Raw genomic sequence first — 17,208 nt, 5'->3', positions numbered from 1 at the left:
TTCACGTGCAACTTGATTGGTTCATTCGCGAAGATGGAGAACCACTGAATACACTGATAAGCTTCGTATGTACCATATACTTATATACATACATATATGTATAAATATAAAATATACAATTGTGTGTGTGTCTATAAAATACGCGGTAGAAGACCTAGCATGACGACATAACAGGACAACAAAGAGTTTACGCTTCACTCATAATATCTTCGTCAAGTTTTACGCGAAACCCAGCGTAACCAAACTCCTCCTGCTTACTTACTCCGGTAATTTGGCCTTGCCCTGGAGCGTGAAAAAGCAAGTTTAATAAATAAAATGCAAGTTTTGTATGAAAATTCGATCAGTGTAGTTTATCGGAAATTTTTATCACGTAAATCAAAATTGTAAATCGATCTTTTGAAATATCTTTATCGCGCGGGGAAAGAAATCTCGTCATCACACTTTGATTTACTATTTTTTTATCTTCCAATATACATATTTAATCAAAGGATCGCGATAGAAATAATCACGTGTGTAATTTCAAGAAAGTAAAGAATTTTTCTCGAGAGGAAGAAAAGCAGCAGATCATTTCGTAAATTTCTCATGTATCCTTCATTATCGTTCGGTGAATAAAACTCCTCGCTCTTTACGACCCTTCGACGCTTACGAGCGACCTCGATAGGGGACAGGACAATTTATTTCTGCGGTTATGGTACACGCGACAAAGATGATACTTCATTGCAGTTTATTGACAATTATAATTTTAATTAATGACGCTTGCGGTCGAGCATTGCTAGCAACATTTGCTAGCTCCAGACATACGCGTGCGATCATTGTAATCAGCCAGGATGACGCTTTGGCAAAAATAAATCATCATATTTACACGATTATAGCAATTAGAAAAAGATTGCGATTTCACGTACGTAAAACTAGAATAATCTTACATGTGTGAGAATATAAAACGATTTTAATTTTTAATTGAAAGCATTCATCGATTAATCCGGTCGAGAAATACACGAGAGTCGGTATGAACTTTTATCGCCTCTCAAAGATTTTATAATTTCCACGTGTCCAATGATTGTTACGTCATTAATTATATATTATATAAACACTAAAGAGCCTCTTTTATTCCGACTGTTTATCTGCCTCACTACAACAGTATAATTAATTAAGAATTTATGATTATTAAAAAGGTCGTAATCCTTGTATCTACGAACGATCGTTACCACACATTGCTCGCACGAGAATAAAAAAAAGATGAAAGTGATTAATTAAGGGGGCATCCCCGTTTGAAAAATGGGTATATTTTCTAGATTTGTTTTGCAGCGCGACTTTTTTTTTTGTTTTTTAATATTAATACAATATTATTAAGTAGTTAAATAAAAATTTCCAGCTTAAAAAAAATTGTTTTATAAATTATGCGAATATTTGCAGATTTATATTTTCATGCTCGGTGTGCAGGAGAACTCGGGCTACGTTCGACGGATTGATTTCAAATTTTGCATTTTTTAATCCGATTCTCCATTTTTTGTTATAAACAAAGATGGACCTTAAAAAAAAAAAAAAAAAAAACACGAAACTTTTTTTTCAACGCGCCGCCATTTTTTGTTTTAAAATTTTGAAAAAAAAACGCTTGAATAGCAGATAGTTACTAAGATATTTAAAAACAAAAAGCTTGTATCTTTTATTTCGGATATGATAAACGAACGTATTCATGCGCACCGTGCAGTTACGTAAAATTTGTAGGAGCTCTACAAGTATTCCCATAATTTAAAAAAAAAAATTCTTTATTAAGCTGAGAATTTTTATTTAAGTAGTTAATAATATTGTATTAATATTGTAAAAAAAAATTAAAAATTTTTATCAAGTCGTTGCGCTGCAAAAAAATCTAGGGAATGTACTCATTTTTCGAAGTTTCAAACGGGTATACCTCCTTAAAATCGTCTTACGTTAACCGTTTCTCAAGCTTCACATGCCGGTGTTCGAAAACTTGGATTCAATGACAAAAAAATTCGTTCGCGACAGCTGTCAACATTTTCAGCTCTAGACGTCCCTCGAAATCAGATGCCCTCCGATTACCGAATATTTCAATACCACAGATGGATACTTTCCTTGTTGATGAGAGAAATGAAAGAAGTTCGAGGAACTATATCGCAGTACAAAGAATGATCTTTGAACAGCGTAAAGAATTGTGTATTTTGCTCCTTAAATTAATCACTACTCATTAATATCTCTCATTTTCTACGAAGAAACATTTCAAAAATTTTACGTTGTTTCAAAAACAAACGGCTAAATCGATCATCAATTATTTATCAATGGGAATGTCAAAGGATGTTTGAGTTTTGCATCTCGTACGACTATTAATTAAGTTAACGCAACCACCTTAAGCAGAATCGAACAAAAATTTATTGCTTATCTGTTGCTAATTTCTTTTATTTCCAATTTATTGTTTATTTGCGTGCTATTGGAATAATTAAAGATTTTTTTTCTTTTTTTTTTTTTAAGGCAGGGAAAAGATCATCGTTCTCTATTTCAAAAAAAAAAAAAAAGGTATTTTTGCACGGCGCATTTAATGCATGTTTATTCGATGCTAGAAATGTATTCATATATTAAGTGTCATACGAATGTAATAAAGTCTATAATGTAAACACTTTTCTTGCTTTTATCTACTTCAAAGCGGCATAAGCGTGTGATAAGAATCCAACCAGTAACGTGCGAGATGATCTTTTAAATATTTAAATATTCCACACACACACAAGATAGGAAATTCTCTATACATAAAATAGAAAAATATGACAACAAGATTTGTTCTATAGAGAAATTAGTAAAAGTTAACGTGATTTATTTCGGATGAGTTATTGATGATAAAGTCGATTGTATGAAATGCTCGATATGTTTTACATGAATATGAAATTATGTATAGAAAGTTTCGAAAGTATGCGTTGCACATTCAAGTTCAAATACCGTCTCATTTAAAATAGATTGCATATTACAAAATATATAAATTAATAAAATATTTAATATAATATTTCTAATAGGAAGAAAGAGAAAGAAAGAGCGATAAAGTTAGAAGAAATGACTAAGCACAAGAAAAAATTTCAGAGAAACATTTAATTATTACACACTATCAACCGTAATTAAACTCTGATTGTCATTTAATAAACAAATGCTAAACGATAAATTTCCACTTGCAAACTTTTAAAAATAGAAATATTCTAAGAAAAAAATTAGCATACATACAGTTTTACATTAAATGTCTCGGTATTCTCATTATAAACATCACCAATTTATGAGCGTCTATATACAGGGTGTCCCCAATTTAAATGGCAAAACTTCAAGATCGTGTAGGGGACCGAAAAACTAAGACAAGAAGGTCCTTTAGAGGTTTGCTCGTTTTTGTTGCATTTTAGAGAAAATCGCAAAAATTCAATCTCTCAGTGTCAGTTGCTCTCTTGAGTCGATTGGCATCGAACAAACTTTCTGCTTCAAGATTCCTTACATATGTAAACACTTGATGTTATCCTTTACGGTGCCGATCAATTCGAGAGAGCAATTAAGAGACCGAATCATAGATGCAGTGCACCAAATATCACTAGAACAATGTCTAGCTGCAATTAATGAGGTCAGTGCTAGATGTAATGCTTGCATTGCTGCAAGAGGGCAACATTTCGAACAATATCTGCGTTAAATAGATAATAACATAAATAAAATATAAATAAATAAGTAAAAAAAAAATTTTCTCCAAGATGGAGCAGAAAACGAGCAAACCTCTAAAGGACTTCCCGTCTTAGCTTTTCGGTCCCCTATATACGCTCCTGAAGTTTTGCCATTTAAATTGGGAACACCCTGTATTATTCATTCGTGTTATGTATTATTAATTCGTGGAGCGATATTTCATGGTGCAAATAACACGTGACAAATTATCTATAATTGTGTAAATCGTAAAAACTCTTTTGGCGTATGTCCATTGCGTAACATCGAGACGTGTCATAGTAAAACGCGAACAAAGCGTGTACAAAGCCAACGATAAAATCGCTTTTCTCGAACAGCGGAGCAGACGGAAGAGCCCATTTCGCGAGATAATCCGGTTTCGTGCTCTAAAAAATATAATATCGAGGTCAGCTTGAGACGCGACACATCGGGGTGTCCGAAACCTTTGTTCTCTCTACGCGCGTTGAAGAAAATTGCGGACGTACGTATACGCACGCTTGTATGTACAATATATATGTATGTAATTCGCTTCGTGTTACGTTCGCGTTCCCCGTACGTCGGAACAATTATATAAACGAGTATCTCTCATATACATATTTAATTGTGAGACATAACCACGTCCGGCAACCATATACAGAGTGTCTCGGAAGTCACGTACTTTCTCTTCCTTTGTGGAAGTGTATGACTTCTTTCAAGAAATGCGCGACTTCTCTAAGACGTTCTGTATATTTAATCGCCATCTGATCAATTAAAATTAAAATTAAAGCAATTAAAATTCATTTTAGATATATAATTGGCAACAAAATTCGAGACAAACTTTTATTTAATTTTATGTAATGCATAAAACATGAAGAATTTTGTATACATATATATATATAAATATTTATATATGTATATGCATGTAATTAAAATTCTGTATATTATTTATTTTATTATGTATTAATATATATATATATACATATTACGTATGCAAATGATATATATCACATATGCACATATATCAAGATATGTGACGCATAAACTAGATTTCTGTTTTCAACTTTGTCGCAAATTATATATTGTCAGACAGAAATATTTCAATAATATTTTCTTATAAACAAATATTAAATATGTGTTTTTAAACGGATACTTTATATTCGTAAAATTTAACATTTTAAAACAGACTAAATTTGAATAAAATTTTAATTCAATTTAAAAAAAAAATTATCAAAGTATTCGTAAAAAATATTTAACGATCTTGAAGAAAAGTGGCGTTCGAGTAAAAAGAATTTCACTCGTTAATCGAGACTTGCACGGAATAAGCGATTTCATAATCGCTATACGAAAAGTAGATGCTGACGTTTGTTTATTCCTGGGGAATAACCGTCTTTAAAAACCGCGGATTATCCGTCATATCCGCGGACAAGTACCTTCGCGTATCTGGCGTCTCCTTATAGGCTGCGGCGCGCCGGTGCGTCTTCTCCTCGCGTAGGTGTGGACCGGCACTATCAGCCTCGGCCTCGGAATAAGGAAACCGCCCTGAGCGTTGCCGGAGGACGGTTGATTCACCTCGGAGCACTCGCTGTCGGTGGTGCCGGTGCTGCTGGATCCTCTGGATCGCGCGTCCTCGTCCCTCGTCGAGGACGGCTCCGTCAGTTTGCCCTCGAGCTGCGACACCACGTCGACGTAGGATCGTCCGACGTAGGGCTCGTCTTCTTGCCTGGCAGAGGCTGATGCCGCCTTGCCGATACCGCCGTCGCCGCCATTGCTGGTCCAGTTGACCCCGCACTCGCGCCAACTGGCTTCGTAGAGCAATTCCATGGCACGGCCGCGAGTCGCGTCCGGGTCTAACAGGAGTTCCGGATCCTCCAGGACCGCCCGTCCTGGATAACTCCGTACTTTCATGACCTCCAACTCGCGTCGCTCTCCGGCGAGAGACAGAAGCGGAGAAGCCCGTTCTCCGTAGACTTTCGCCGGCGATTTTTCCCCAGCTACTCGACGCGCACAAAGGTCAGAAGCTCGACCATCGCTCGACGATAACGCAGTTATTGTCCGGCAAAATGAACCCGATAATAATGTCTCTTAGATGCGTCCGAGGAAGCGCGCGACAGGTGGGCGCAGCGGGTAGGCGCGACAGGTGGGCGCATTCTTGACAATTCTTTCCGTTTTTCCACTCTTACGTTCTTGAACGTCGAGCTCGAGAAGCGAAACTGGGTATCGGTCCTCAAAATAATTTACAGAGATAATATCTTGAAACTGACATAAATATATTCGGAACGAATTGGCTTCGGTCCAGGATAAAGATCGATGATGCTGGGAAGAAAAATCCTCTTATCTTCGAACTCGCTGGGGTATTCCTTATAGTTCGCGGATTTTTGTAGAACGAACAATTCCGACGAGACTAATAAATAATGTTCGACGAACACGGACGACCGTCATTCGCGATCGTTCATTCGCAGCATCCGTCCGGCGTCGAGGAACAACGGGCGGGAAACCGGGCCATCTCCGGCCTGTCGATCTCCTGTCAGATCTCCCAGCTTGAAGACAGGATGCACTACGATTTCCGATTACACGAGCTCAATATCCTCGACAAAGCGCGCACCGGTGAGAAATTCCCCGTGACATCTGCGAGGATATTGCCTCTCGGGATTTCGTTTTCTCGCGACTAGGAGACTCTCCTCTCCGATCGATCACATCCGCGAAAAAAACAGCGTCGCGTCACACGTGGCGTTCCTTTTTAAAGCAACGAGCGGTATCCTGTCAAAGGAGGACACCGTAATAACGTCACGAGCGGCGTCGCGTCGCGTCTGACGCTCACTGACAGTATTCCCGACTGGTGAAAAGCATGCTCGTGTGAGCGGCGAGAGAGATAGAGAGAGAGAGAGAGAGAGACAGCAGCACCACGAGAGAGACTCCCTTCCCTCGACGAGCTCCAGGAGTCCCCACCATGGATACTATGCTCGTGAGAGAAAGGACAGCGGTTCTCATCTCGTCGTATCCGGCTCGCCCCCGCAATCGCTCCCACGATATAATAAAAGCGCAGCCACGTTTTTATGACCGCAAAGATCCGGGAGTCGGAAATTAATGGAGGGTCCTGTACTAACTTCGTTAGCAACAATGCGTGTTAATTCAACATTGATTCGTACTGATTTTTCACTGCGTCTTCGGCACATTTTTCTTTTCACGAGATTTAGAACAATTGGAAGTGAAATAGGTTTTATAGATTTTGTAAAGTAATCCCCTTTTTAAAGCAAGATTTCATTCAATTAATTGCTTCATTCTGCAACACTTTCGAAACTTTCTATTTTGTATTCACGCAAAAAACTTATAGCGAACATTTGTTACGGTTATTAAGTGTAGATGAATCATTGCGGATAAATATAACACCTCTCGTATATAAATATAGTAAAATAAAAAATTAAAAAAAAAATTAAGAGAGAGAAGACAGAATTTTCCATTATATTAATTATACAAAATTTAAACAATTTTTTTAAGACAGATGTATAAAAATAATATTTACTTTTATATGTGAATTGAGAGATATTAATGCATCATCTTTCATTGTTTGTTTATAAATCTTGATTTCGATCTCAAAAATTTTTTATCGTATAAATCTTAATTCTGAATATTTAAATATTTATTCCTACAGATTTTAAACAATGAATGATACGTACTGTATATACGAGGCAAGTGCGCTTGCCTGACTGATTACATGACTGCAACGACACGGATGAGTGATAACACTAATAATCGGATCAGTTGAGAAAGAGAGAGAGAGAGAGAAAAGCGACCAGCAATGTATTTTTCTGTGAAAGTAAGACACGGCACGTCAGTCATTACGAAATCGCATCGGTGCTTTTGTTCAACGGAAATCGAATTCCGGGAGAAAGAGAATTACATAGACGGAGCTAGATATAATCGTGTTTACATAAAACCGACTTTACGTTGATATCCCACGGATCGGTTCTATCAATAAAGATTAATAAATGATAAATTAATGAATATAATGCAATTTTACCCCGATAATTTTTTTTCTTAGAATTTCATTTCCGGCAAGATCAATTTCTATTCTCGGCTGTACAATTAAAATCACAGCAGACCAGTTCCTAATTTTAATTGCGATCTTATTATTATATAATAATTATCTTGCGATCTTGTTCTGTGTACGCAGAAGAAATCCTACATAACGCGAATTATTTTTATTCAGAAGAAAAGATTATTTTGAAAAATACGAGACTCTTCGGTTAACATAATCTTCCCGATAGCGATAAATAATTGATTAAACAGTTTTAATGTGAATGTAAATTTAAGTCGATGATGCGTGTACCATATATGTTTAATTTGCGCGCGAATTAATTTAAAAAACCCATAAAAACGTAAAAATTCATCCAATTTTTAGAAGATAATTCCGATTATTTCCGCATAAGATGAAAAATTTCACGATACCACAGTTGACAGTTTAAGTGCACGAGGTTGTTTTCTTTTTTTTTATGTATATAGATATAAAAAATAAATTTCGGAGGAAAAATCAAAATTAACTGCGCTTTTTTTTTTTTTTTTTTTTTTTTTTTTTTTTTTTTTTTTTGTTAGGAACGAATATATCACGCGCAGCTCTAATAGATAAGCAAGATTGAGTGATGTACTAACACTAGAATGGGTTGAGAAGGCACACAAATACGAGAAACATTGTTTTTAAAATAGCGCAGTCCTTAATTTTTCATTTACCGACAGTTGAAGCTGTCAACGTCAGATATAATATGCCGGAAGTATTTTTTTAACGAGGATATTCCACGTTTTTCTTTTACTTTCTTGTAGATATATATCACTGTCATTTTATAAATAATTAACGAAATTTTTTATGAAGCGATCTAATTTTTAAATGTATTGTACTATTAATAATGTATTAACATTTATTTTACGTCGCAAAAGTTTTAATATTTGTTAATATTTTGCCACGTTATTTTTATACATCGTACACATGAGAATATTGTGTGTCCGATGTAACTATACATAAAGCAAAGATATGCGTTTATATTCACTTACCCTCCATGACAAAGACAATAGAGCCAACATCGCCCTCTTGTATAATGATCGAACCAGCCGGAAACGTAACAGGATACATACAATCGACGATCTCTCGGATTTGCGTGAGCTCTAAATTTTTCATAAAGTCGTTGTCCAGAATGGCAGTCTTGATTAATTCGCGAGACCTTGAAACAAAAGCAGATTCATCATTAAGGTTTCCCTCTTTTACGTCGTACGGAGTAATCTTGTAAAAAAAGTGAAAAAAATAAATCATATTTTTTCATAATCAATTGCAAGTTGTATTCGTAGATGTAATTGTAAAAATTTTTAGCTGCAAATTTTTTAAAAAAATTTGAAATCTCTTAAAATAAGAAAAAAAAAGATCATATAGGATTTTTTTTTTTTTTTTTTTTTTTTTAAATAATATAATAGAATAATATATTATAGTTATATAATTTCGATCTCTCTGATGGAGAGAATCTGTATTATAGCACAGGGCTAAAATTAATATCCTCTTAAATACTGCAATAAATTCCGTTTATAGTTAAAAAATTACTCATACGTATATAATTAGTATTTTAAGTTAAATGCCTTAATTGGGTTTACTCAAGCATTAACAACTACATCGATTATATTGTATAATGCAAGTTTGAATTCTGATTATACATCGTATGTTATATGGCTTGAATTGTACAAATCAATTCACATATGTTCATATAATCATTTATTTGTAATAAATAAAAATATTTATAAAAAGATATCTATTTATAATAAGAAAAACAGTTTTTAGGCCAAAATCTATTTTATAAATTTATTTTATATAATTTTATAATTATTTATAAATTTATATGTATAAATTGTATCTGTATTTCAATAAATATACATATGTATTTATGCAATAAATATTTTCCGATAAACATATTAATAAACAAACGTAAAATCTCGAAGCTAGTCAGATGACAGATGGATGTGTAACAATAGGTAAGAATAATAAAAAATAGCGCAGGCGTAAATTTTTGTTACGTCGAGAAAAATCTCGAAGAGACTCTCTCTCTCTCTCTCTCTCTTTTGGAGGATAGAAAAAAGGATGTCATATGACACATCCATGGCACCATTATTACTCGTCTACCTTTTCGGTTTGGTGAACTTCATCACCGGTTTCGTCGTGTCATTTCTGAGAGGTTCCGCTGATATGGCCTGTCGTTTCAGTCTCGGATTAGAATTGATGCCATTGGACGCCAATTTCAAATCGACAATCTGCCGAAACTTATCGATCTCGTTTTGCAGGTAACGGATCGTGGCGTCGCGCTCCTCGAGGACCCTCTCGAGCATGTCGACGGTCTCGTCGCGACGTCGCAAGGCCTCCGTACGCTCGTACAACAATCGTTTCAGGTCACGTATCGAATCCATTCTCTTCTATCTATCTCTCTCTTTCTCGTCGCGTGAAATCCGAACGACACTCTCTCCCTCCTTCGATATCACGTGCGAGCCATACACCACGAAAATGTCACTCTTTCGTCTTTCGATGAATGTTTTATAAGCGCGAAAATCAAGGGAAATGCGTATGCGAGCGAAGTGTAAATATTCAAATATATCTATGCATTCAATTCTTGGTATCTATCATTTGAACCTAATACGATGACAGTATTAATGATATTTGTATGAATGCTCTATAATCTTCTCTGATCATCATTCTCGATGCAACGTCCCATTTTTTAGAATATTTATATAATTAATTAATAAAATTCTGGCTATTTTCTAAAGATATTTTCTAAAATTTTTACTTTCTAAATTTTTTATTAGATACTAAAAAAAAATTTCTGCGATTAAGTGTAAAAGATGAACATCCGAGGACGTAGCAAAGTTCATTTTTTTTCTCGTCAGAATTCTCGAGGAAATGTCAGATCTTTAAGACAAAAAATTTCAACTTATAGGAAATTTAAACAATTTTCATATATTCGACACATTAAATATTCAGTAAAATTTATACGCTTTTAAATCGTAATTGCAAGGACGGCCGGGAAGAAAATTTGAGTTTGTCATAGTTCAAGAGTCGAAGACGATTCCAAAAGCTAGTCGGATATATTTATTTCCTCTGTGTAATAAGCCAAAGTTAGAAGCATCGATTACATAAGAAGTTGGAAACGAACGGATCTTCTTAAAATAACAAAAAGTATAATTTAGGAAATTTTGTTGGTAGAATAAGGATGTATGTGGTCTGATATTATCACGAGGAACAGATTTGTACTGTTCAAAATAAGATGCGTTTACAAATATCGTTTGTAATATTTTTACAACAAGATTGTAATTGCAACGTAACGCGTCTCTATAACATGAGATTATTAACAGATTGTAAAAACTTTTACATCTTGTAAAATTACGTAATACATTGTCGGTAGTAGCTATATTTAACTACTGCGTTTGCAATCATATTACAATTGAGAGGAAATAATCATTTGTCTTCAACAAATTCCACGTTAGCAGTTTCTCAAATTCAATATTTCTTCTCGTATATTTCATATGCCCCTGGTGTGATAAAAAATTAAAAAAAAAATATATATATATATATTAATATATAGATTTATTATTATACGAACAATGTAAAAAAAATTCAAATAAAACGATTTAATAAAACTAAATCGGAAATATATAAGTTAATCTATAAATCAATAAAAAAAAGCGCTGAAAATGATTTATAGTTAAATATATCATGTTTATTTACATGCATAAATTAACATGGAAAATTATTGTATGCACGAAACTATCATTAGACTTAATTACGATAGATAAAACAATAAGAACGGGTATTGAAGCGAATATTTCCCCTTCTCAATCTGCTCCAATTAAAGGAATCTATATTACTGTGTGTTTTTAAAAACGACGAGTACATTAATTCACTCTTGTTTCGTTCTTTGTTGCTGAATTATTAGCGAAAAATGTCGCACGACACGAGCGAGGCTAAACTATCAAAGCTTGTATTAGTATCTCAGGAAATATTAGGTACATGTATGTAACCGGGTATTCCCTTAATTTATTGAAGACATATGTCTCATCGCACACAGAGAATCTCCGCCGTCTCTTCCAGACTTTTTATTAAACGTTGCTCAATTTGGCGCAGATCATCAGCGCTTCGTTCAATCTGTTCTAATCAAGCGATCTCTACAACAATCTACACAATCTACAGGATCGCGCGAGCTATCAATATCAACTAACTCGCGTGTCTCGCGTGATCGTTTGTTAGGTTGTTACATTAACCGAATGAAGAAGTAAATGTATCGTAAAAAAAAAATCAAACTAATACCGAAGGCTTTTGCAAAAGAATTTATTTTGGACACTGGAATCTATCTTGATATTAATTTTTGATTAAATCGAGACACCGCAAATTTTTCGAACATGCAATCAAATAGCCAATCTTCACGTTTACACTTTATCCATGAATGGCATTACATGTACGATGTTATTACAATACATAGAGACATTTTCATTGCATCATCGGTGAAGGATTTAGACCAATTAACTTCATCGCGCGAAGGCTCATTTCCTTTCGCAGGATCCATATAATCGTCAGTTGAACCGTAGTTAACTTCAACTACTGCTCATGAGAATAATTTAGAAGAAATCGCGAGTTTAACGGTACACTCGCTTCCGAAGAGGGGGTTGCGATCGATATAATTCGCTGACACGAGCTCACCTTCCTACACAAGAGTACGCGAAAAAGGATCAATTATCAAGGATCACTCTCGCACGTTTTTTAACATCGAAATTTGAGCTCACCCAAAATGATACCGACTTTAATCAATATTAATAGCGTCCTCGGACTCGAATCAAATTAGGGATTTAACGGACACGGATATCGCGATGGGCGATATCGCATGAGGCGCGAACTGTCACTCCGAACTGTCACTCCGAACTGTCACTCCGAACTGTCACGATCGAACTGACGATCAAAGAGGAGCACGCGTGCGGAACCAACAATGAGCATGTACACGCGGAGCCGTTTTCTTCGAGTTCGCGTGTAGGACCGGCAACGACTAACGATCCTGTAGTACGCGAGCCGGCTATTTTTACGTTTTAATCACGACGACTCTCGCGGCTTCTCCTCCAAACTCCCGCCATCGCGTTTGGCAGCCAATTAAAAAAAAAAAAAAATAATGTTCTCTCCTTTCACCGATCATTTCGATCCTCCGATCGTCGCTCCTGGCCGGTCACCGCTACGATTGTACGTGCTGATCTATTCGCGAATATACGTGCGTTTACTACTATTACGCATTGACAATGGCGTAGGAGAAAGGACCCCATGCTCTCTGTCAAAAAAAGTGTCTCGTTGCGTTTTATTTCTTCATTAGCGAGTGATTTTGAAATTTGATTCCATGTGAGACTTGTACATTTCTCATTTATTGCTTTTTACTAATTCATTTGATAATTAAAATTACTTTTCGTGTCTCATCGTATAATAATAGAATAAATAGACATTAAAGTATGAGATAAAAGAGAGAAATTGGATTTTGGAGAAGTCTCTTATATACAGTTAAAAAGAAATATTATCCTGATTTTGTAGTAGATAATGATATATTTCCCTCTCGGATAAAAAAGTATATATATTACTTCAAAAGTCTCGAATCCACTATTTAAAATTAATGCCAAAATTAATGCTCGTTATATCACGCCATTGACTACACTTTGTCAGTCTACTTTGCGTTGGCGAATGTGCTCGGAGCGATTTATTATGCCTTGTACCCGATGCGTCCTACATACGAAACTGGCCTTTAACCGGGTACGGCCCTGACGGCTTCCTTGACTTTGGCACGTCGACGTTAACCGCCGAGAGAAAAAAAGGTGTCTCTCTTACAAGGCGCGAGGAAAAATAATCGAGTGACTCTTTACGGCACGTGTTTCCGCGGGCGATTCTCTAAAGCTTTTCACCTGATATCTATCGCTGATTTTACGATACGTTCATTAGAGGCTTTATTTCCGAAGACAATCATTTATCGGGAATGATAGCGGTTTTTGAAATTTTTAATTTAAATTGCGGATGTCAAAGTAAAATATAATTTTTTTGTTTGTAATGTTGGACTTAAGATCGTGAAGATTTGTGTAAAGAACGTTCTCGCGGATCGTGTAAAACGAGCTTAAAGCCTCTACATATGCGGGATCGAGATCATTATGGGGGAATGCTTGAATTATTTAAGTCGCGTATCGAATCCTCAAAAGTCTCTTCGCGCGCGTTTCTATTTCGCAATCATTATTCTACGTACTCTCTATATGCAAAGAGCCTCAAGTAGAACAATGCCAGGACTAACGTAACATCGGATAATCATGAAAGATTTTACGATAATAAAATCTCGCGTGTTTCGTACAATACGTATGTTTACTTACTATAAATAAGTTTGTTGTCCTATACATATATATGCTCTCCGAAATAATTTTATTAATCATTGTATAAAATTTAATTTTAAATGATTATCATGTTTTTTAGAATTGAATAAATTTTAATTTTAAATGACTAATTTTTTTTTTAGAATTGAATTGAATTTTTTAAATTTAAAACAAAATTTAATGTTTATGTGTTTACAGAAGAGATAATATTAGTTTTGTTTCAAAATATAAGAGTAATCTATAAAATAAAATCTCGAATAAAAAAATTATATAAAATCTTATATTTAAAAATTTTTTATTTAAATACGTATAAAAAAAAATAGGAAATTTTATGTGCTTTCGAATATTATATTGATTTCAGCTGAAAAACAGAAAATCGTCCAAATAATTTAATGGTTTATCTGTCGATTATCTATCGATAGATAATCGACAGATAATGGGAAAAGTGACAAGTGGAAATAGATATGTCAAAGTATTCGTAAATAACGTATAATAATGCGAATAAAATGTGCATGGGATGAGAATGCACTTTGTCAAATATAAGGAGAGAATTTTCCGCGATGGTCTCGCGACCATGCCGGAGAATGTCGGACCAATCTCAATTGTTGGGGAGCACTAACCGATGGTTTCTAAGCTCGATTAAGCGACTCGCATGAAACGCTTGACTCGAAACGACCAGAAAGACGTTGCGATTCGCCGCAATTTACATTGTCGAGGCCTCAAACGAAGAGGCGTGGTCCATCAAAGTACGAGATACGAGTTACAATCGAAGCATAAACAACGTTCTCTGTATCTCTTCAAATAATTACGAATATCGCACACGAATCGAATCGTTACATCTTTCTTCTCACGTGAAAAACAAAAACAAGATTCTAATTAATGTAATTGCATAAGTATTAAGAGACAATACATACATATTCAATTCTGGATAGAATTAATACCAATATTTCTATATATAGGATATGTTTTTTTATACTATGATAAAAATTTTCAAGTTTTCATTTTAATGATTAAATAATAGATATATTTGCTTACTTCCGTTATAACACACACATACACAAAAATAAGTGTCCCGACGAAGATTTATCCCGACGAGCTCATACGAGAACTTTGTAAAGTAAAAAAAGATACCGCCCCCGTCTCTCTCCTTCGATTTAAGTTATATAAAAACGCTTCGGCTAAAACCGTAGCTTAAGTTGAGAGATATCGTATGTGCGTCATACCCGTCTCGAAGTGACAATAAAAAAAAAATAAAAAAAAAACAGATATTAAATAAACTATCGCGCAAAAAAAAAAGTGTCGTTCGTTTCTGGATGTTATTCGAAACGCGCGAGGATCACTCTATAAATCAAGATACAGACTGTAAACTAAATCATTGCGTTCTGGCTATCGAATTGACATGATTGACGTTATCGAGTAAATTCATCGATAAGACGCGTCGACAACGTAATCGTTGGCTATTTTTAACAGTTCATCGCTGATAAACGTAAATACTTCGTGGACGCGAAGTCCGGCTCTTCATTTGGTTCAGAGTTCGATGCTCTCGAGAAAATTGGATATCGATTTTCTTAAAGATCTAAATGCGTTATCATACAATGATAAGAGGCATTCATTAAAGGGTCTTATTTTTCGACTTATTAACATAATTTATATATACAATGTGTCCCAAATTTGGAGTCGATTTTAGCGAGAAATTTTGGTGCGTGTCATTAGCGAAATTTTGGTGTCATTATTTCTTGAAATTTTTTTCATCATTTTCATATAATTTTGTAATTAAGTTTTCAAATTAGAAATCTCTGTTAAGAGATTGTAGGAAACAAACCAAAAAATAGGATATCTTTTAATGTCATATAAAATTTTTATTCAAACAAATAGATTAATATAATGTTTTAATAGCGTTCTAAATAATTACACACGTTTCTATAGTGACTAATTCAGCCTTGATAAATTAAAATGAATTTTTTTTTTTTTTTTGCGAAATTAAACACATTTAAATAAAAAAAAAATAGGAACTGACTATTTTTTTATGAAATTTTTATTTCTTTTTTTATTATCTGAAAAAATGGAAATTCAAAGATAACTACCGTGAATCGAAAATGAAAAATATTGAAGTTCCATTAATAATTAAATTAAAGTTCCATAAATAATTAAATTAATTAAAATTAATTAATATTTCTTTTTAACTCCTCAAAATTTAATTTGCGAAAAGCCTTTCTTTTTCAATCACTTATAGTTTAAACTGGAAGTTATTAATGCTCTGATATTTTCGCTAAGGAAAAGTCTGTCTCACATTAGTCAAAAACTTTGTTTTTGACTGAATATCAAAAAGAAAATATCAAAAGACATCCGATGATCTTAGACAGCCTATATATATTATATTTATAAAGAGATTTATATTACACACATTTATTTTTTAGAAATCTCTTCTTTGATCGTAAACTGCTGTAAGATCCATCACTCTATATTAATGAAATTATAATATTTATTATTATTAATATTTAGTAAATAATTATGTATATATATATTTAGAAAAATTTAAATAAAAAAATGTTTATAAAAAATTATATATCTCTATCTCTTTAAACATGTAATTTTTAATCTCTCTTTTATAATATTTAGGATCTTTTTTTCTTAATTCCATTCCTTCGTTTATATTTCTATATGTATATAATTCATAATTTTATAATTCTATGTATAATATTATATAATACATTAAACATTTCAGTTCTCGTTTCTGCTTCTCGTTCTCGGCAGAATAGATATTTCGAGAGACATACCGACAGAGCTGTGATGAGGAAGACGAACATATTCGAGAAACAGGTGGATCGACAGCGGAAAATATCAAGCGAACGAAATGACGTTTCGAGAAGGCGCCACTAGCCGAGATCAGCTGAGATCGCAAGCTTGACGAGGCGATAATTCGCTCGTTCCTTTCTCAGCCATTCGCTCGCTCGCTCGGCTTCAGCTTTTTGAAATGTCGCCGATGGCCGTGACAGGATCTATTTTTAACCGCGCCGAGATAAGCGCGGGAGGGACGACGGGTAAAGAGCCAGAATGAAAAGAGAGTGGGGAAGGGAGGGAGAGGGGAAGAGAAAGGGATATGGTGGGTGGGGGAGGAGAGGGGGAGCGAGAGAGGCG

General features: G+C 34.5%; 1 protein-coding gene across 2 annotated transcripts in view; it reads right to left on the bottom strand.

Annotated features, from left to right (window-relative positions):
* The window catches only part of For (cGMP-dependent protein kinase for), a 35,273-nt gene that overhangs the window by 9,758 nt on the left and 8,307 nt on the right, over positions 1–17,208 (bottom strand). The window contains exon 2 of one of the 2 annotated variants that reach the window (XM_070298332.1): positions 8,713–8,879. In XM_070298332.1, coding sequence (XP_070154433.1) covers positions 8,713–8,879 — 167 coding nt within the window. Of the gene's footprint in view, positions 1–5,099; positions 6,514–8,712; positions 8,880–17,208 lie in introns of those variants that run through there. The other variant, XM_070298334.1, reaches the window with a different exon arrangement.

Source organism: Polyergus mexicanus, unplaced genomic scaffold, assembly GCF_030449975.1.
Source record: "Polyergus mexicanus isolate NDT 795.1 unplaced genomic scaffold, iyPolMexi1.0 SCAF_7, whole genome shotgun sequence".
Classification (NCBI taxonomy): Eukaryota; Metazoa; Arthropoda; class Insecta; order Hymenoptera; family Formicidae; genus Polyergus; species Polyergus mexicanus.
Note: the sequence above shows the minus strand (reverse complement) of the source record. Positions and strands in the feature narration are given on the sequence as shown.